A 22723-nucleotide genomic window follows, 5' to 3' on the forward strand; every position below is an offset into this window, starting at 1 on the left:
GTTAATGGCACCTTGTTATCAGTATAAAAAACACCTCTCCACAACCTCAAACAGTCACACTCCAAACTCCACTATGGCCAAGACCAAAGAGCTGTCAAAGGACACCAGAAACAAAATTGTAGACCTGCATCAGGCTGGGAAGACTGAATCTGCAATAGGTAAGCAGCTTGGTTTGAAGAAATCAACTGTGGGAGCAATTATTAGGAAATGGAAGACATACAAGACCACTGATAATCTCCCTCGATCTGGGGCTCCATCCAAGATCTCACCCCGTGGGGTCAAAATGATCACAAGAACGGTGAGCAAAAATCCCAGAACCACACGGGGGGACCTAGTGAATGACCTGCAGAGAGCTGGGACCAAAGTAACAAAGCCTACCATCAGTAACACACTACGCCGCCAGGGACTCAAATCCTGCAGTGCCAGACGTGTCCCCCTGCTTAAGCCAGTACATGTCCAGGCCTATCTGAAGTTTGCTAGAGAGCATTTGGATGATCCAGAAGAAGATTGGGAGAATGTCATATGTTCAGATGAAACCAAAATATAACTTTTTGGTAAAAACTCAACTCGTCGTGTTTGGAGGACAAAGAATGCTGAGTTGCATCCAAAGAACACCATATCTACTGTGAAGCATGGGGGTGGAAACATCATGCTTTGGGGCTGTTTTTCTGCAAAGGGACCAGGACGACTGATCCGTGTAAAGGAAAGAATGAATGGGGCCAGGTATCGTGAGATTTTGAGTGAAAACCTCCTTCCATCAGCAAGGGCATTGAAGATGAAACGTGGCTGGGTCTTTCAGCATGACAATGATCCCAAACACACCGCCCGGGCAACGAAGGAGTGGCTTCGTAAGAAGCATTTCAAGGTCCTGGAGTGGCCTTGCCAGTCTCCAGATCTCAACCCCATAGAAAATCTTTGGAGGGAGTTGAAAGTCCGTGTTGCCCAGCAACAGCCCCAAAACATCACTGCTCTAGAGGAGATCTGCATGGAGGAATGGGCCAAAATACCAGCAACAGTGTGTGAAAAGACTTACAGAAAACGTTGACCTCTGTCATTGCCAACAAAGGGTATATAACAAAGTATTGAGATAAACTTTTGTTATTGACCAAATACTTATTTTCCACCATAATTTGCAAATAAATGTATAAAAAATCCTACAATGTGATTTTCTGGATTTTTTTTCTCATTTTGTCTGTCATAGTTGAAGTGTATCTATGATGAAAGTTACAGGCCTCTCTCATCTTTTTAAGTGGGAGAACTTGCACAATTGGTGGCTGACTAAATACTTTTTTGCCCCACTGTATGTAGGAATAGGGTGCTATTTGGGACAGTCTATAGAACCTATAACTGTAGAGATGTTTACTCACATTACATGATGTATTATTTAGATGTGGAAAAACCAAACAACAGACTGGGTGTGATTTCAGTGAACTAAGCTTGGCTGTAATGATGAGACAACCTTGTCTTCGACCTGGAGATTCATGTTAGCTAATAGGAGCTAACATCTACACTTTAGCTCAGTGGGCTAGCATGGTCTAGAGTCACACTAACAACAAGTAGAGTCCTGAGGGGAGGAGAGATCCACCACTGAAGTCCTAAGAGGGAGGAGAGGTCCACCACTGGAGTCCTGAGGGGAGGAGAGGTCCACCCCTGGAGTCCTAAGAGGAGGAGAGGTCCACCACTGGAGTCCTGAGGGGAGGAGAGTTCCACCACTAGAGTCCTGAGAGGAGGAGAGGTCCACCCCTGGAGTCCTGAGAGGAGGAGAGGTCCACTCCTGGAGTCCTGAGAGGAGGAGAGGTCCACCCCTGGAGTCCTGAGAGGAGGAGAGGTACACCCCTGAAGTCCTGAGAGGAGGAGAGGTCCACCACTGGAGTCCTGAATGGAGGAGAGGTCCACCACTGGAGTCCTGAATGGAGGAGAGGTCCACCACTGGAGTCCTGAATGGAGGAGAGGTCCACCACTGGAGTCCTGAATGGAGGAGAGGGCCACCACTGGAGTCCTGAATGGAGGAGAGGTCCACCACTGGAGTCCTGAGGGGAGGAGAGGACCACCACTGGAGTCCTGAGGGGAGGAGAGGACCACCACTGGTGTCCCGAGGGGAGGAGAGTTCCACCACTGGTGTCCCGAGGGGAGGAGAGTTCCACCACTGGTGTCCCGAGGGGAGGAGAGGTCCACCACTGGTGTCCCAAGGGGAGGAGAGGCCCACCACTGGAGTCCTGACGGGAGGAGAGGTCCACCACTGGAGTCCTGGGAGGGGAGCCGAGAGCACTGTGGTAAACTTCTCCAGCAGCAACACACAGGAGAAGTAGAGAGACACAGAGATGATGAGAAAGAGAGAGAGAGATAGACAGAAAACCAAACCTCAGCTTTGGACACATTGAGTTATCCAACTCTACTACCACCAACTCCATCACGCTGGAGCCTGACCCCTGTCTCCCTTCACCATGATCTGCAGGACCCTGCAGTTGAAGACCTCAGTGGAGGACTCATCTCAGTCCTGATCCAGCTTTAACACCTGATCCATCGCCTTTCTGCCTCACCATGTGTGTGTGTGTGTGTGTGTGTGTGTGTGTGTGTGTGTGTGTGTGTGTGTGTGTGTGTGTGTGTGTGTGTGTGTGTGTGTGTGTGTGTGTGTGTGTGTGTGTGTGTGTGTGTGTGTGTGTGTGTGTGTGTGTGTGTGTGTGTGTGTGTGTGTGTGTGTGTGTGTCTAGCCACTCATTGTTATGTGGTTCAATGGCACAATCATGTGTCCAATAGGCAGAAATACAAGAAACAAGAGCAGAATGGAAATAGTTCTGATTCAATGTTAGTTAATGAAATAACACATTTATTTGTTGTTTATTTATTGTCTACCTTTGAGCTTATTTATAACATGATGCTTATACTGTATTCAATGTATCTAAAATACGGAATAATTAATAATTTGATAATAAAACAAGCAATATCATGACGCTGAACAATATGGTATTACATAATATAAAATATAAAACGACGAATAATGACTGACAGCAATACAAAGTAAAACATATTTTAACAGATCAGGAGCACCTCGAGAGATACACATATTTAAAAGCTCCTGTCAATATAATTCCTTTTTGTGTCACTAAGACAAGCCAGAAAATTATATGTAAAAAAAATCTGGAACTGGCAAAATCCCATAAAAAAGATAACCAATACAATCTATAGATACTAAACAGATAATTTGACATTTTGAGCCCGTAAACAAACCCACAAATGCTGATGCTCCAGATACTCAACTAGTCTAAAGAAGGCCAGTTTAATTGCTTCTTTAATCAGCGAGCACAACAGTTTTCAGATGTGCTAACAAATTGTAATATGGTTTTCTAATGATTAATTTGCCTTTTAAAATGATAAACTTGGATTAGCTAACACAACGTGTCATTGGAACACAGGAGTGATGGTTGCTGATAATTGGTCTCTGTACGCCTTTGTAGATATTCCATAAAACATCTGCCATTTCCAGGTAGAACAGTAATTTACAACATTAACAATGTCTACACTGCATTTCTGATGAATTAGATGCTATTTTAATAGACAATTTTTTTTTGCTTTTCTTTCAAAAAACAAGGACATTTTAAGTGATCCCAAACTTTTGAACGATAGTGCACATACTGTATTTATCATTAGGAGAACAATCTAAATTCCAGCATTTACTCAGAAGTTAAAGCTCATTGTCTTAAACTTTCTAGATTAGAAAGCATTATGATAGTAAGAGAATAGCATTGTGAGACCTAGCTTTGGTTTGATGATGTATCTCTTCAGTCCAGGTTCTGTGGTGGTTCTCTTCAAACCAGGTTCTCTTGGTGGATCTCTTCAGTCCAGGTTCTGTGGTGGTTCTCTTCAGTCCAGGTTCTGTGGTGGTTCTCTTCAGTCCAGGTTCTGTGGTGGTTCTCTTCAGTCCAGGGTCTGTGGTGGTTCTCTTCAGTCCATGTTCTGTGGTGGGTCTCTTCAGTCCAGGTTCTGTGGTGGTTCTCTTCAGTCCAAGTTATGAGGTGGTTCTGTTCAGTCCATGTTCTGTGGTGGTTTTCTTCAGTCCAGTTTCTGTGGTGGTTCTCTTCAGTCTAGGGTATGTGGTGGTTCTGTTCAGTCCAGGTTCTGTGGTGGTTCTCTTCAGTCCAGGTTCTGTGGTTGTTCTCTTCATTCCAGGTTCTGTGGTCGTTCTCTTCAGTTCTGATAATCGGAGGGCTCAGCATCTTTCTGAGGGGCTGTGTCACTGGGGAATCCCTCACATTCTGAAAGAAGACACACTGAAGGAGCACTTTACGAACCCCTCCCTCCAACATTTTATGTAAATTAATTTGCTTACTGTCTATGTTATTAGGATTGAAATAACTTTGGTTGTTGACATTATTACCTGTGTGTCTGCTGTGGCATCACTTCCTCCTGTGGATCTCCTGTAAAGAGGGACAGCGTGAGTTCTGCTCTCTACTGACCTCTAGTGGAAGTTGATATGTTACTAATACAATAGATGTAAATGGCTGTCTCACCTCTTCATACAGCAGTAGATGGTGAGTAGAAGAGCTCCAACAGTCAGGACAGCCCCCACCCCCACCACAGGAACCCAGGGTAACACTGCTGCAGTATCTTGAGATTATAAATGCATGGTGGAGATATGACATAGAGGAAACCAGGGAAACACTGCTGTAGTATCATGAGATTATAAATGCATGGTGGAGATATGACATAGAGGAAACCAGGGAAACACTGCTGTAGTATCATGAGATTATAAATGCATGGTGGAGATATGACATAGAGGAAACCAGGGAAACACTGCTGTAGTATCATGAGATTATAAATGCATGGTGGAGATATGACATAGAGGAAACCAGGGAAACACTGCTGTAGTATCATGAGGTTATAAATGCATGGTGGAGACCTATCGGCTGCCTTTGATACTGTGAACCATCAGATCCTCCTCTCCACCCTCTCCGAGTTGGGCATCTCCGGCGCGGCCCACGCTTGGATTGCGTCCTACCTGACAGGTCGCTCCTACCAGGTGGCGTGGCGAGAATCTGTCTCCGCACCACGTGCTCTCACCACTGGTGTCCCCCAGGGCTCTGTTCTAGGCCCTCTCCTATTCTCGCTATACACCAAGTCACTTGGCTCTGTCATATCCTCACATGGTCTCTCCTATCATTGCTATGCAGACGACACACAATTAATCTTCTCCTTTCCCCCTTCTGATAACCAGGTGGCGAATCGCATCTCTGCATGTCTGGCAGACATATCAGTGTGGATGACGGATCACCACCTCAAGCTGAACCTCGGCAAGACGGAGCTGCTCTTCCTCCCGGGGAAGGACTGCCCGTTCCATGATCTTGCCATCACGCTTGACAACTCCATTGTGTCCTCCTCCCAGAGCGCTAAGAACCTTGGCGTGATCCTGGACAACACCCTGTCGTTCTCAACCAACATCAAGGCGGTGACCCGTTCCTGTAGGTTCATGCTCTACAACATTCGCAGAGTACGACCCTGCCTCACACAGGAAGCGGCGCAGGTCCTAATCCAGGCACTTTTCATCTCCCGTCTGGATTACTGCAACTCGCTGTTGGCTGGGCTCCCTGCCTGTGCGATTAAACCCCTACAACTCATCCAGAACGCCGCAGCCCGTCTGGTGTTCAACCTTCCCAAGTTCTCTCACGTCACCCCGCTCCTCCGCTCTCTCCACTGGCTTCCAGTTGAAGCTCGCATCTGCTACAAGACCATGGTGCTTGCCTACGGAGCTGTGAGGGGAACGGCACCTCCGTACCTTCAGGCTCTGATCAGGCCCTACACCCAAACAAGGGCACTGCGTTCATCCACCTCTGGCCTGCTCGCCTCCCTACCTCTGAGGAAGTACAGCTCCCGCTCAGCCCAGTCAAAACTGTTCGCTGCTCTGGCACCCCAATGGTGGAACAAACTCCCCCACGACGCCAGGTCAGCGGAATCAATCACCACCTTCCGGAGACACCTGAAACCCCACCTCTTTAAGGAATACCTAGGATAGGATAAAGTAATCCTTCTAACCCCCCCCCCCCCCCTTAGAGTTAGATGCACTATTGTAAAGTGGTTGTTCCACTGGACATCATAAGGTGAATGCACCAACTTGTAAGTCGCTCTGGATAAGAGCGTCTGCTAAATGACTTAAATGTAAATGTGAGATATGACAGAGGAATCCAGGGAAACACTGCTGTAGTATCATGAGATTATAAATGCATGGTGGAGATATGACATAGAGGAAACCAGGGAAACACTGCTGCAGTATCATGAGGTTATAAATGCATGATGTCAGAATGAAATCTGTAAAGTTACAGAGCACAAAAATAGACAGAATGTGTCATACTTACATGTAACATTAATATGGACAGGGATATGTTCCCTCCCTATAATGTTCAGAGCCTCGCAGTAGTATCCCTCCCTGTCCTCAGAGCTGATGTTATGGATGGCGTATCTCTGTCCAGAATGTCTCATTGACATTTTCTTGTATGTTATCTTGTACCAGGTGTATTTATCCACAGGTGGGTTGGCATCACTGCTGCAGGTCAGATTCACTGAACTGCCCTCCACTATTTCACCAGAGGGACTGACTGACACTGAGGTGTTCTTTGGGCCATCTGGATAACAGACAAATTAAAAGTTAGCCTTCTCATTATGAAATGGTGTAAGTATATAGAACTGTAAAATCAACATCCATTAATCTAAATGAAATAGTAGCCCTATTTGATGTCTGTTTCACTAAACATCAACACTGACCAGTGATGTATTGGATGATTTTGTAAGACTTTAAAAGTGTTTTAGTCACATTCACACACTGCAGGAGAATTGATGCCTTTTACAGCACAGTAGAAGCTGTCTTCAGTTTTTAAGTCGACTGTGTATGAGGGGGAGGAGTCCTCTTGTACAATCTTACTGTTCCTGTACCAGAAGTAGGTGGGGTTACCAGTCAGAGTACAGGTGGTGCTACAGGTCAGTGTCGTTGACCACCATGTAGTGGTCACCTTCACCTGCAGGTCTGGAGTAGATAACAACATTAAAACCATCAATGACCAGTTGTCTAGTTCAAATGAGGCAGGAGTGGACATTCTCAAATCATCAACTCAGACATTCCTATTATACACATACATTCATATTTATATTATTTAAATACAAATCAAGACAATTTTCCAGAACCAACTAAACAGATTAGCATTATATATAATATCACTGTACCTGTAACAGACAAAGTGACTCCAGGGCTACCAACATATTTCCCTCCGGTCTGATCTGTTATAAATCTGAACATGTACGTAGCTGAGTCACTCTCTCTCAGGTGTGTGATTGTCAGGGTGTGTCCATTCGTCTTATCACTACGGTACGTCACACAACCTTTGTAGTCTGGGTCATCTAACAGACTCACATAATTCTCCACATCAATAATTTTAGTGAACCACAAGGTAGTTGTGACTATATAACCTTTGGGATATGTGTAAGAGCAGGACAGCTCCACTGTTGACCCCTTCAATGTACAGATACTCTGAGTGGTGTATGTAACACTCCAGCCATTCTGACTCAGTACAACTGAAACACAGTTAGACATCACAAGGACGTTACATTAAGTTCAAGGTCTTTTGACTCACACTAACACTTTGTTCCATAGTTGCTGAGTTGAGACATTGATACTCTTTGGTTGAGTGTGAATGGAAACCACAGATAAGCTTCGCTCAGTGAGGCGAGGAAGAAAACTGTTTAAAGTGAAGTGGAGACGGAAAATGTGTCGACAGTAGAACATAAAAATGGTTATGCTTTTAGAAATATCTGTAGATTGACAAACAGAGCAACTTAAAGATAAGAATGAGACCATACCTGTCACAGACCAGAGAAAGACCACCAACACACTTCCTGCTGTTCTCAAGGCCATTGTTGCATCTCCCAACCTGCAGTCTTAGAAACATAAACAACAACTCACTCTATAGCTGGTGAATAACTCCACCTGATACATTGAAGTATAAACTGTAAATGGGGTACAGGGCCTCATTACTGAAAATGAACCAGGCTCATACTGTGTTGTGTTGTTGTGCTTAATCTTGGTTACCCAGAATGCAAAATCACCTCCGGATAGTTTGGGGGCGTTAACAATGGAAGGAAGCGAAGTCTCTTCCCTCGTAAATGGAAACTCACTGTCAAACCACTCTCTTCCGCTAATTTCACCTTTTTTTATCATGGCTACATGGATACAATAAAGTCATCATCCTCATCATCATCAACAACAACAACAATAAGTTACTGAACAGATCTGTAGAACTGTAAACACATATTTCTACATTGATTGTTCTGAAGCTGTTTTTTTCTCAGATCCCCAAATATAGGAGGATAAATGTTCAATCCTCTACGGTCCGTCAAGCTGTACAGCAGCCTAAAGACTGACCACCAGGTTCAATGATAAATCTTATCCCCAAGCTGTGAGGATAAACAGAGGGTGACTCACACACACACACACACACACACACACACACACACACACACACACACACACACACACACACACACACACACACACACACACACACACACACACACACACACACACACACACACACACACACACACACACACACACACACACACACACACACTGGAAAAGCCTTAAGCCTCACTCTACTGACCTCTAGTGGAAGTTGATATGTTACAAATACAATTTTGCAGTTACAGTTTTTATTACAATCGCTAGGACCACCTCTCAATACTTAGGTCACTTTTTCAAAACTCTTCACACAGTTCTCCTAACCAACTTTCAGCTTGGCACAGCAGTTAATTTCACATCCAAAATGCACTAAAACTACCAAAACACTTCATACATGTCTCAAATCAACTCATTCTTCCATAACACTAGCAAAGGTTGTCACCCAACAAGCACACTTTGTCCCTCATAAAACAATGACCTAAAACACACTAACAACATGTAGCATTACACAATGTTTTGTTTTGTCAAATGCCTTTACAAAACAAGAATGACACCTCTCTACTGTTTAGAATTCAATGCAGTATATGTTACAGGAATGAATCAGACATGTTGCAATATGCTTCAATATGTTTTATGTCATTTTTTGGCATTGAGTGATTCCAAAATACAAGAATGTGTATATACACAATCTACCGATACAGATACAGTAGCAATACTAGTCAACCCTGTCTTATGCATTTGGCCACAGGTTCTCATCCACATCACATCTTATGTATAGATGTCAACCCTACTCACTTTCAGTCTGGTCCTGAAGGGCCCTACGATAAATCTGCTGTGTCACACATACATTTGAAATCCTTTATTTGAAGCAATAATAAAAAATAAAAAAAGGGTTTAAACATTTTAAAGGTCCCTGCCAAATATCAGCTCCACCAGCTAGCACCTCCACCCAGGCTGTCCAAGCACCACGAGGGGCTGGTATTTAAGCAGATTCTCTGTAAAGACCTGCTCTATGTAGTAATTAAATGAGCAGCCCACTTCCAAAATGAGACCCTCCCCCTGGTCTCTCCCCACAACAACTATATCTGGTGTATTTGGCACACAGGAAAACACATCATCATCAACATCAAACCAGCTTCCCCTGACACAATAATGTTTATGCATGTGTGCTGTTGGTGAGACTACTTGTCTCACCTCACTGGCAATCAGGGCAACAAGGTGGTCATGTCTAGCAATGTACAAATCCCCCACCCCCCCTCACACACACACACACACACACACACTGCAGTGTTACAATGTTTGTCTGCATGTCTATTTTACCCTGGATAATCATCTCATCACTATGTAGATCAACACTCCTACACTGAGACACTTTATGAATACTGGCCCTGATGTAACAACCAAAACACAGCTCAAAACATAACAACAAGTAAAATTATACATATATCATATATGACTTATGACTAAAAACAAATAACCAAAAACTACATTTCAAGATATCAAGAGTACTTACAGGCTGAAGGGGAGAGGTCTTGTACAGTGAGTCAAATTACTGGTAGTGAGTGGGAACTGCTAGTAAGTGTGTGTTTTGTGGTTGATACATATTTATAGTAGTCAGAACAGAAGTAGCTGATACAGAACTGTCCTTTCCTTCCTCTTTAAGACATTAACATGCATGAGGACCAGAACAGCATGTCAGAGAATAGAGGTTACTGTATTAAAATGGGTCCTACTTTTCTAAAATGGACAAAATGTCCCCCATTTCCACTTTTATTTAAATACAGAACCATGTTAACAATATGTTGACTATTCTATATGGAATGTTTATAGTATATTAGAATGTGTTGCCTTGTCCCTCTGAGTTCTACATGGAACAGGTCAAAGTTCCATTTGCATTTGGTTAGTTCCATGATGTCATTCATTCTATTCTACAAACACATTCAATTTACACTCCTCATCAGCTGCATCAAAGTGGTACTGAAGGTTCCAGTGTTCTAGACTAGAGTTCTCCCTACTGGCATCTCAACATTACTGCAGTGTTCTAGACTAGAGTTATCCCTTCTGACATCTCAACATTACTCCACCATCCTAATAATAATGTCCTCATTAATGTTGGGCTAATAACAACATTACAAACTGACATTACATCAGATAGAATGGTGAAACACAACACTGTCTACTTGACAAAGTCACATTTAATGACACAAACACTGATGTCTGTAGTATTACAACATGCCACTATCATATTATGTTACACTGTTGACCCTTGTGTACAGTACTGGTAGTAGCATTAGTTAGCAGAGGAATCAGTATCATCATCACCATAGTCTGCTGTATTGACTGCTGCTGTCCATATACAGTATAGTCTAATGTAGCCTGTTATCCATATATAGTCTAATGTGGCCTGTTATCTATATGTAGTCTAATGTAGCCTGTTATCCATATATAGTCTAATGTAGCCTGTTATCCATATATAGTCTAATGTAGCCTGTTATCCATATATAGTCTAATGTAGCCTGTTATCCATATATAGTCTAATGTAGCCTGTTATCCATATATAGTCTAATGTAGCCTGTTATCTATATATAGTCGAATGTAGCCTGTTATCCATATATAGTCTAATGTGGCCTGTTATCCATATATAGTATAATGTAGCCTGTTATCCATATAGAGTCTAATGTGGCCTGTTATCCATATATAGTATAATGTAGCCTGTTATCCATATAGAGTTTAATGTGGCCTGTTATCCATATATAGTATAATGTAGCCTGTTATCCATATAGAGTCTAATGTGGCCTGTTATCCATATATAGTATAATGTAGCCTGTTATCCATATAGAGTCTAATGTAGCCTGTTATCTATACATATTCTAATGTAGCCTGTTATCCATATAGAGTCTAATGTAGCCTGTTGTCTATATATAGTCTAATGTAGCCTGTTATCCATATATAGTCTAATGTAGCCTGTTATCCATATATAGTCTAATGTAGTCTGTTATCCATATATAGTCTAATGTAGCCTGTTATCTATATATAGTCTAATGTAGCCTGTTATCCATATACAGTCTAATGTAGCCTGTTATCCATATATAGTCTAATGTAGCCTGTTATCCATATATAGTCTAATGTAGCCTGTTATCTATATATAGTCTAATGTAGACTGTTATCCATATATAGTCTAATGTAGCCTGTTATCCATATATAGTCTAATGTAGCCTGTTATCCATATATAGTCTAATGTAGCCTGTTATCCATATATAGTCTAATGTAGCCTGTTATCCATATATAGTCTAATGTAGCCTGTTATCCATATATAGTCTAATGTAGACTGTTATCCATATATAGTTTAATGTTGTGGCGTATTCTGCACAGACCCTTCACCGTGCACTGCCACTTTAAGAGCACATAAGCAGTCAGGAAGGAGGAAATAAAGCTCTTCTGGCTCTCTGTTTAGAGCTGTTGGTTGGTGCACAGTGTGTGCAACTCTGCAGAAGGCTTGTTTATTTTCAGCGTGCTTAGTTGTAAAGTGTTAAGTCGATGGCCGGTGTTACCTCTCTAGGTCGTGGTTTTAAAATGCTTGTTTTTCCAGACGTTGAAGTTAGGTTCACTTTAGGTTCTGAATGAAAGATGAAAAGACGTTATTTATAGACGTCTGTGTTTGGGCCAAATGAAAGCTGGTCCAGACCGGGCAAAATCTCAACCAAACACCGACGTCTATGATTGGTTCAGATTTGGTCCGGACCAGACCAAAAACCAACGTCCGTGAACGTGGAAATCAGGGCCGGTCCGTAATGCACCAAAAAAACATCCAGTCCAGACAGGACCAAAAAAAGACCTCCAAGAGGTGTCAGTGTAGGACGGTGCTTAATGAGGTATAGCCTACAGTGTTGTCTGAAATGTAATTTTAGGAATGCTCATCTATGTTGTAGGCCTACCATTTGTAAAACACCAAGAAGACTGCCAGTTCGGACATGACCAAAAATATGTCCAAAAGATGTCGGCCTGTGCTTACGGGGGTGTTTTCTACCATGTCGGCCCACAATAGAATTTAATGAATGACCATCCATTTGGTAGGTCCACCGTTTGTAAAACAGGCCACTTCATCAACTTAATTAGTCCTGATTCCTGTGACTAATCAATTTGGCAAATTAAGCTCTTAATTTCAGCTACCCAACTTTATCAAGAGGAGTTATCCTGAGCCTATTTGCAGCGGCAAATACAGAAATATATTTTTCTCTCTCACTATGATCAGCTTAGTAAAACATTGAAAGATTTTGTATCCTTGAAACCACTGATCATGACAATTTAGCCCACGGGATGAATCTCCTGGACAGCAGTGACTAGCCTGGTTGTCCAGACCATATTGTCTATTTTACTTTGACCTGTCCTGTTTTTAGAATATGTTGTTTGTTAAGTGTCAGCTAATTTTTTATGTGATTGGGCGTCATTTAGGTTAGGCTAAAATATCGGAGAAACCTGATGTAAAAAGTTTCCCGAAAAGGCCACATATTCTTTATACCAAATGTTATATCTGCTGCATTATTTTTTGCAGAATGTTGGTGGAGCGCTGCAGTGATGCGTCTCTCCAACAGCACCCTGGAGAGGCATGCTGGGAATTGACAATATACATATTTTGCATCCCTGTCGTTGACAAAGCGGTTACTGCCTATCACAGGGTGGAATCAGTCCTCACCTAAAAACCCCACTGGTTGAGAGAAATTGTCTTTCTTTTTAGACAGAATTATGTGAGGTTTTCTGTGTTGTTGGATGTGGGTCTTGGTCAGTTTAGCTCAGAAAATGCTGCCCTCTTCAATCTGCTGCCATAGGCCTAATCCTATGCAGGCCGGCCTTGTGTTTCATGTTAATACTACTCCTAAACACAAGCCACCATCACTGTGTCTCATGTTAATACTACTCCTAAACACAACCCGCCATCACTGTGTCTCATGTTAATACTACTCCTAAACACAACCCACCATCACTGTGTCTCATGTTAATACTACTCCTAAACACAACCCACCATCACTGTGTCTCATGTTAACACTACTCCTAAACACAACCCACCATCACTGTGTCTCATGTTAACACTACTCCTAAACACAACCCACCATCACTGTGTCTCATGTTACTACTACTCCCAAATGTAACAGTATAACTTTAAACCGTCCCCTCGCGCGAACCAGGGACCTTCTGCACACATCAACAACGGTCGCCCATGAAGCGTCGTTACCCATCGCTCCACAAAGGCCGCGGCCCTTGCAGAGCAAGGGGAAACCCTACTTCAGGTCTCAGAGCAAGTGACGTAACCGATTGAAATGCTATTAGCGCGTACCCGCTAACTAGCTAGCCATTTCACATCCGTTACACAAACACAACCCACCATCACTGTATCTCATGTTAACACTACTCCTAAAGCTCTTACGAAGTATCCACTCAATCACTCTTACTCCTACTTTCACTCAAACAAAAAAGTCTCCCCAACAATCCATTGCTCTCAGAGGCCTCAAAATAATATGCACAAGTCTTATACTTGAAACCACGTCATTAAACTCACCGAAGACGAAAAAGAGGAAATTAACTACTTTAAAATGGAGACAGCCCTCAATGGCACTGCCCATGCTGTCACAAAATACAGTGTTTTTCTGCACTTAAAAATGCATGCAAAATATTAACCCAAATACATGAAACACCATCCAAATATCTTACGCATAGATTCACATGCAAAGCATAATTTACACAGAAATGTTCTATGTAGGTCTACATTATGTATGTCTAGGTTAACAGGCAAACAAACTGTATGTAGGTTTACATTATGTATGTCTAGGTTAACAGACAAGCAAACTGTAAGTAGGTCTACATTATGTATGTCTAGGTTAACAAACAAACACACTGTATGTAGGTCTACATGATGTATGTCTAGGTTAACAGACAAACAAACTGTATGTAGGTCTACATTATGTATGTCTAGGTTAACAGACAAACACACTGTGTGTAGGTCTATATTATGTATGTCTAGGCTAACAGACAAACAAACTGTATGTAGGTCTACATTATGTATGTCTAGGTTAACAGACAAACAAACTGTATGTAGGTCTACATTATGTATGTCTAGGTTAACAGACAAACACACTGTGTGTAGGTCTACATTATGTATATCTAGGTTAACAGACAAACAAAACAACAACATAAAAATATTGTCAGAAGTTTGAATAGTCAAGCCCTGCAAAAATTTGAATTGTCAGGCTAGGCAGAAGTTTGATGACTAGAAACAGATGATACTGAGAAGATAGACATCATCAAGCATACTTACAGTGTGAGGAGAGAGAGGGGAGGTGAGCTTACTGTCCAAGAAGAGAATGAAACAGAAGGGTTTGAACATCTTCATGAGGAGAGAGAGGAGAGGTGAGCTTACTGTCCAAGCAGAGAATGAAACAGAAGGGTATGAGTTCTGTGGTTGACAGCAACTAGATGTACTGAGGGGCTGAAAGGTGCTGCAGAGCTGGCTTCCTGTCTTCATGATGCCTCTTCCTGGCAACCAACACGTCGGTAAAGGGCTAAGAAAGGTGTGAACATCTTCATGAGGAGAGAGAGAGACTTTACAAGAAATGTGTGTCTTAAATGTCATAGGCTACTTGTATTTCTTCATTGGTGGCTACAATATGGAGAGTGGACAGATGGGTCCCTCATGAGAGGTTTGAGAAACACTAGTGCTGGTGGGGGTGGTGTTCATTCCCCAAACATGTTGGTAAAACTGTATTTGGTTTTTATAACACCGTTATACATAGCCTTTCTGAATAATGACATTACATTAATAATGACACCACATATGATTTAATTAAACTGTATTTTGTTATGAATTAATACAACTGATTGACATAATAAAACAGTAAGTCATGTGTACACTCAGCTCCCCCACATGCTGAGAGGATACAGACAGATTGTCATTTTACATTAGTATTAACACTGCCTATCTGTGTGTGTGTGTGTGTGCGTGCGTGCTTGCGTGTGTGTGTGTGTGTGGTGATGAACAGTGCTGGGTGTTGATCTATGACAGTTTATCTCCTGACAGTAATGTAGCAGGTCTGACTAGCCTACAGCCTAGACACTCATTGGCTACGTGGTTCAATGGCGCCGTCATGTGTCCAATAGGCAGAAATAACATCAAATTGGAAATAGTCATGAATCAATGTATTAATAGTTCATTCATGTATTTATTGTCAATTTTTTTAAATTATTTACTACATGATGCTGATATGATGTTTATCCTGTATTGACACTGAGCCACACTGTAAAAACTGCAAATGTAAAAATCTTTGATGTATCTAAATATGTAATAATGATTTTTTAAATAATAAAACAAGCAATATCATGACACTGAACAATACGGTATTACGTAATATAAAATGTGGAATAATGTCTGACAGCAATACAAAGTAAATCATCATTAAACACATCAGGACAACTTGGTCCAGGTCTCCCGAGTGGTGCAGTGGTCTAAGGCACTGCATCACAGTTACTAGTTGTACCACTAGAGATCCTGGTTCGAGTCCAGACTCTGTTGCAGCCGGCCGCGACCGGGAGACCCAGCCGGCGGTGGGTAATTGGCCCAGCGTGTTCCAGGTTAGGGGAGAGTTTAGTCGGCAAGGATGTCCTTGTTCCATCGCGCTCTAGCGACTCCTGTGGAGGGCCGGGTGTGACACGGGTGCACGGTGTTTCCTCCGACACATTGGGCAGTGTGGCTTGGTTGGGTGTGGCTTGGTTGGGTTTTGTTTTGGAGGACGCGTGGCTCTTGACCTTCGCCTCTCCCGAGTCCGTATGGGAGTTGCAGTGATGAGACAATGCTGTAACTACCAATTGGATAGCACAAAATTGGGGGGTAAAAGTAAAAAAAAAAAATTGACTGTACATGCTACATTAGACTATATATGGACAACATGCTACATTAGACTATATATGGATAACAGGCTACATTAGACTATATATGGATAACAGGCTACATTAGACTATATATGCATAACAGGCTACATTAGACTATATATGGAAACAGGCTACATTAGACTATATATGGATAACAGGCTACATTAGACTATATATGGATAACAGGCTACATTAGACTATATATAGATAACAGGCTACATTAGACTATATATGGACAACAGGCTACATTAGACTATATATAGTTAACAGGCTACATTAGACTATATATGGATAACAGGCTACATTAGACTATATATGGATAACAGGCTACATTAGACTATATATGGATAACAGGCTACATTAGACTATATATAGATAACAGGCTACATTAGACTATATATGGATAACAGGCTACATTAGACTATATATACATAACAGGCTACATTAGACTATATATGGATAACAGGCTACATTAGACTATATATAGATAACAGGCTACATTAGACTATATATGGATAACAGGCTACATTAGACTATACATGCATAACAGGCTACATTAGACTATATATGGATAACAGTATATTTTAATGTGTGTATACATACAGTATATAGTGTATAATATGTACTTTAATATCAGGTTTTAAAAGTGAGATTTTCATTGGACAGTTACTTTAAGGACATGCTTCTGTTATTAAATTAAACCTTCTCTCCAACTGTTTCTTATCCTTTGTGCTTTTTGTCCCTTCCTGCCTCCCGTCCAGGACTAGAACATCATGCAGTCCATGCATCTGTTCGACAATGTCATTTAGTGACACTTCCTGTGGGTGTGGCCTAACAGAAGGGACACACATATTTACCCCCCCTGCCCTTGCCCCAAGCTCTATCCCAAAACACTCAGTGGTGATGTCAGGGACGTAAAAGGTATCTCCCATGGGATCTCCACTCTCCCCTCCACTCCTAATCCCTCTCTGTCCCCAAAGAGAGAAAATCTACCTGGGAAGGTCGTCAACAGTTAGGAGGTCAAGAGCCACGCCATGTTGGAGACCATAGCACTCATTCTATATGACATCACATTCTCACTTAACAATGATGTAATGTATTCTCTAACTACTAGTTGGACAAAATGGTGGACTGTCATTCTTATATCAGGCAATAATCTCACTGCCTGGTCTGAACTTGTTAACTGTGAGAGGTATTATTATCAATCATCGACATTCCAGAATGTTCCATCTCTCAGTGTTCTGGAATGGAATGCCATCGCTGACTGAATTACCCTCCACACTCCAAACATCCATGTTATGTCATATTGTGTCTGTGTGTTTTAAAAATGACAAATAATATTTCATGTTACTGGTTGTGTGTCTAGGTGCCGGACATTTCTCCTTCTGAAAGTGTCTGTGTATATTTTGTGCATTCATGATGATGATGATGAAGATGAATTAACCACTATTGCTCTCCAAACCAATGTACATTTCTTATTTGTAGTTACTGTATGTAATGTACAGTACAATAGGTGTGATTTTGAAAGCGTCTGTCACGCCCTGACCTTAGTATTCTTTGTTTTCTTAATTATTTTGGTTAGGTCAGGGTGTGACGAAGGGGTGGTTTGTTTAGTTTTATCTTGTCTAGGGGTTTTTGTATGTCTATGGGTTTTTGACTAGTCTAGGTAGTTATATGTCTATGGTTGCCTAGATTGGTTCTCAATTAGAGGCAGCTGTTTATCGTTGTCTCTGATTGGGAACCATATTTAGGCAGCCATATTCCTTGAGTATTTCGTTGGTGATTGTCTATGTATTAGTTGCTTGTGTCTGCACTTATATTATATAGCTTCACGTTCGTTTCATTGTTTTGTAAGTTTATTCAGTGTTCTTCGTTATTAAAAGTAAAGATGTATTCATATCACGCTGCGCATTGGTCCTCCTCTCTTTCTACAGACGACGAACGTGACAGCGTTCCATTTTCTCTCCACTGAAGATACTGTTATAACAAGTGAAAACAATGACAAGGAAGTTTATTCTTAAAAGTTTATTAAAAAAAATGTCACAACACAGTTTACACATGTTTTTTAGGGGATAAAAGCATTACGTTGCAGAAACGTTGCATCAAGCAGAACTCTTTCCTGGACGTTGAGGCAAAAGTCTCCCAAGTTTGATGATTGTTTCAGAAACACATAAAATATATATAATTATATAAACTGCATTGGGAAAGTATTCAGACCCCTTGACTTTTTTTAAATGTAGTTACGTTACAGCCTTATTCTAAAATAGATTAAATACAAATATACCACTCTATTCCCATAATGACAAAACAAAAACAGGTTTTTAGAAAGGTCTGCAAATGTATTAAAAATTAAAAACAGAAATATCTTATTTGGATAAGTATTCAGACTTTTTGCTTTGAGACTCGAAATTGAACTCAGCTGCATCTTGTTTCTATTAATCATCCTTTAGATGTTTCTACAACATGATTGGAGTCCATCTGTAGTAAATTCAGTTGATTGGACATGATTTGGTAAAGCACACACCTATCTATATACGGTCCAACAGTTGACAGTGCATGTCAGAGCAAAAATCATCAGGTCGAAGGAATTGTCTCTAAAATCAGAGACAGGATTGTACTGAGGCACAGATCTGGGGAAGGGTACCAAAACATTTCTGCATTTTTGAAGGTTCAAGAACACAGTGGCCTCCATCATTCTTAAATAGAAGAAGTTTGGAACCACCAAGACTCTTCCTAGAGCTGGCCGCCTGAACAAACTGATCAATCGGGGGAGAAGGGCTTTGGTCAACTCTGACAGAGCTCCAGAGTTCCCTGTGGAGATGGGAGAGCCTTCCAGAAGAACAGCCATCTCTGCAGCACTCCATCAATCAGGCCTTTATGGTAGAGTAGCCAGACGGAAGCCACTCCTCAATAAATGGCACATGAAAGCATGCTTGGAGTTTGCCAAAAGGCACCTGAAGACTCTCAGACCATGAGAAACAAGATTATCTGGTCTGATGAAACCAAGATTGAACTCTTTGGCCTCACGTCTGAAGGAAACCTGGCACCATCCCAACGGTGAAGAATGGCAGTGGCAGCATCATGCTGTGGGGATGTTTTTCAGCGGCAGGGACTGGGAGACTAGCCAGGATCGAGGGAAAGATGAACGGAGAAGATGAACAGAGATCCTTGATGAAAACCAGCTCCAGAGGGCTCAGGACCTCAGACTGGGGCGAAGGTTCAACCTTCCAATAGGACAAGGACCCCAAGCACACAGCCAAGACAAAGCAGGAGTGGCTTCGGGAGAAATCTCAATGGCCTTGAGTGGCACAGCCAGAGCCCAGACTGGAACCTGATCGAACATCTCTGGAGAGACCTGAAAATATCTGTTCAGCGACGCTCCCCATCCAACATGACCAAGCTTGAGAGGATCTGCAGATAAGAATGGGAGAAACTCCCCAAATACTGGTGTGCCAAGCTTGTAGCGTCATACCCAAGAAGACTTGAGGCTGTAATCGCTGCCAAAGGTGCTTCGACAAAGTACTGATTAAAGAGTCTGAATAATTATGTAATTGTGATACTGCAGTTTTTTGTATTCATACATTTGGAAAATTTTCAAAAACCCTTTTTTGCTTTATCATTATTGGTGTGTAGATTGATGAGGAAAGAAAACAATTTCATAAATTTGAGAATAAGTTTGAAACATCACAAAATGTGGAAATAGTCAAGGGGTCTGAATACTTTCTGAATGCACTGTAAAATATGACTGGAACTCAAGGTTGCCTAGGTCAGAAATACAATATTTTTCAACTTAAAAATATATTTTCAAAATGTTAAGGTCCCTTTCTTATTCATCATTGTTTCAAAGTCATAACTGACCCTAGATCAGAACTCCTACTCTAAGTGTGAATACAGTAGTCCTGTGACTCAGTTGGTACAGCATGGTGCATGGGTACCATTCCTGCTGGGACTTCCCATACGAAAAATGTATTCAAACATGACTGTAATGACAGTGAATTTGGATAAAAGTGTCTACTAGATGGCATATATTATTATATACTATTATACACTGGGTAGTTTGGTTCCTGGATGCTGTTTGGCTGAAACAGCATTTCAGAAGTCTATACTGTATATCAGACAATATACCAAGGGTATGACGTAAAAATACTTGTTTACTGTTCTATGTATGTTGTTAAACAGTTTAAAATAAGCCGTGGTAAAGTATGTTGGCCATATACGAAAAACCCTTGAAGTGCCTTATTGCTATTATAAACTCAAGCAATAAGGCCAGAGGAGGTGTGGTATATGGCCAATATACTACGGCTAAGGCCTGTTCTTATGCACAACGCGGAGTGCTTTGATCCAGCCCTTAACCGTGATATATTGTCCACGTACCACAAACCCAGAGGTGCCTTATTTTAAACTGGTTACCAATGTACTTAGACCAGTAAATACAAATGTAAATACCCATGGTATACGGTCTGGTATACCACACCTTTCAGCTAATCAGCATTCACGGCTCAAACCACCTGGTTTATAATGGTCAATATTCCACACCTCCACAGGCATTATATTACTTAGTTTAAATATACAGGTCAAGATATACAAGGTTTTTGTCAAACGTGTTCTGTTCAGGTCTTATTTCTGGGTTTGTTCTTTTCAGGTCTTCTTCTTTCTGGGTTTGTTGCGTTCAGGTCTTCTTGGTTCTGTGTTTGTTGCGTTCAGGTCTTCTTGGTTCAGGGTTTGTTGACTGTACTGTAGAGAACAGAGGAGCCCTCCTCAGCTGCTTGTGCTGCTGAAGAGAGAGAAACAGAAATGAAACAAAGACATCGTCCCAAATGGTGGCACCCTATAGGGCTCTGTCTAAAGTAGTGCACTACCACCCTATAGGGCTCTGTCTAAAGTAGTGCACTAAATAGGGAATAGGGTGCCATTTGGAACAGAAGAACAGTTCCTCAAAACCATCATCACATCACTCCCTCATTATAGACATAGTCATAGTCATAGTAATTGTCTTGAGATGTACATTTTTGGGTTCATAGTTCGGGTTCATAGGGGTCACTTACATGCTGACCAGACCGGACACGTCGCGTGCGCGAGCGTCGCAAAATACATTTTGAAATCCATGTTATTCAATTATTGCACTCACACTGCTCGCGCACGCCAACGAGCGTCTGCCATGCCAAGGGATAAAATAGAACTCCTTTCTATTTCTGACACAGATCGCGCTGAAAGTCCTTCCTCTCCCATCTCCTCATTGGTTTATAGAAGCAGGTACCCACGTGGTTATATCTCATTGGTTATACCCACGTGCCATCTCCTCATTGGTTATTCCCACGTGGGTGATTGAAAGACGAACTGTTTTGCCGGTCGTCGTGGCAATACTATGAAAGTTTAGATGCAGATCACCATATAAGTTCAAAGATGAGAAAGCCTGGAAGGAGGAGAGATGACTAGAAACGATTCGTTTGGCCGTTTTATGTGTGGATTAATTGTCGGAGTAGAGGACCTTGTGCATTTCAGGTAAAATAACAACTCAATGTTTATATCCCATGACAAATTAGCTAGCAACAGCAAGCTAGCTAAATAGGACAAATTAGATAGCAAGTGCAAGCTAACTAGCTAAATTGCCATACATGTTTAATGCATTTCGATCTGTCCCCAAATCAATGTAATTGGTTCAGAGTTTTTTTGATATTTTAACCTGCGTGTCGTGATCGTGTTTGGTGTAGGGGGACAAAATAAATGTATGCACGATAGCGCACGATGGCGCACGCGCGCAGCAGGTTTGGGTTCCGTGTAATTGTATTGAGATGTCCATTGTTGGGTTCATAGTTTGGGTTCATAGGTGTCACTAGGAGTCAACTGTTTTGCTTATTGATGACATCTCCTACAATAAACTGCAGCATATGAATGACCTTAATGCAGAATATGCTCACCGGGTGGCAGCACTGGGAGGTTGAAATTCAGAGCAGCGTACTGGACATCCTCATCCTCTTGGACGGTGGAGTATAGAGGCACTTCCTGGTTTTTGAAGTGAGAGAAGTGGACGCTGGCGTAGTGAACATCATCCTGGTCGTCTGTGGCTGCTGTCTGTGCTGCAGTAGAGGTCATGACCATGCCTGAGATGTTGTCATACACTGGACTAGAGTCTCCCTGATGGAGAGAGAGGACAGACAACACGAGGAGTGGAAATGTCCCACAAAGCAATACACATTAATCACAGTCATCTTCTGATTCCAACAGACTCACCTGTCCATCGTGTGCTTTGTCTTTTGGGTCAGAGGTGGATTTGGAGGCTTTCTTCCTGTTTTGTAAACAAATGAATGAATGAATGAATGAATGAATGAATGAATTAATCTTCTAAAGTGAAATAATAAACAAAAA

The 22723-nt window shown here is 41.8% G+C and overlaps 1 protein-coding gene across 4 annotated transcripts; it reads right to left on the minus strand.

Moving 5' to 3' along the window:
• Positions 1–2838: 2838 nt before the first annotated feature.
• Positions 2839–10003, minus strand: LOC139545440 (cell surface A33 antigen-like). Of its 4 annotated transcripts, none has more exons than XM_071353235.1 (8): positions 9954–10003; positions 7843–7920; positions 7210–7557; positions 6941–7012; positions 6348–6614; positions 4509–4605; positions 4376–4415; positions 2839–4253 (listed from the first exon to the last, which is right to left on the minus strand). In XM_071353235.1, the coding sequence occupies exons 2-8, from the start codon at positions 7895–7897 to the stop codon at positions 4083–4085; spliced, it is 1050 nt and encodes a 349-aa protein (XP_071209336.1). In that variant the 5' UTR covers positions 7898–7920; positions 9954–10003; the 3' UTR covers positions 2839–4082. The 4 variants fall into 4 exon arrangements, with proteins under 4 accessions (XP_071209336.1, XP_071209326.1, XP_071209317.1 ...); XM_071353225.1 differs by having other exon boundaries at positions 6911–7012; XM_071353216.1 differs by having other exon boundaries at positions 6809–7012.
• Between the last annotated feature and the right edge of the window lie 12720 nt (positions 10004–22723).

The sequence above is a fragment of the Salvelinus alpinus genome, chromosome 2 (genome assembly GCF_045679555.1).
Source record: "Salvelinus alpinus chromosome 2, SLU_Salpinus.1, whole genome shotgun sequence".
In the NCBI taxonomy this organism is placed as follows: domain Eukaryota; kingdom Metazoa; phylum Chordata; class Actinopteri; order Salmoniformes; family Salmonidae; genus Salvelinus; species Salvelinus alpinus.

Bases quoted from the DNA above. Each gene is read 5' to 3' on its own strand.
- LOC139545440 (XM_071353207.1), bottom strand. From the start codon at position 7,897: ATGGCCTTGAGAACAGCAGGAAGTGTGTTGGTGGTCTTTCTCTGGTCT. The intron at 7,013-7,209 runs GTACAGTGATAT...TATCTACTCCAG, and splicing joins AGTCACTTTGTCTGTTACAG to ACCTGCAGGTGAAGGTGACC. The intron at 4,606-6,347 runs GTAAGTATGACA...TATAATCTCAAG, and splicing joins TGTCCATATTAATGTTACAT to ATACTGCAGCAGTGTTACCC.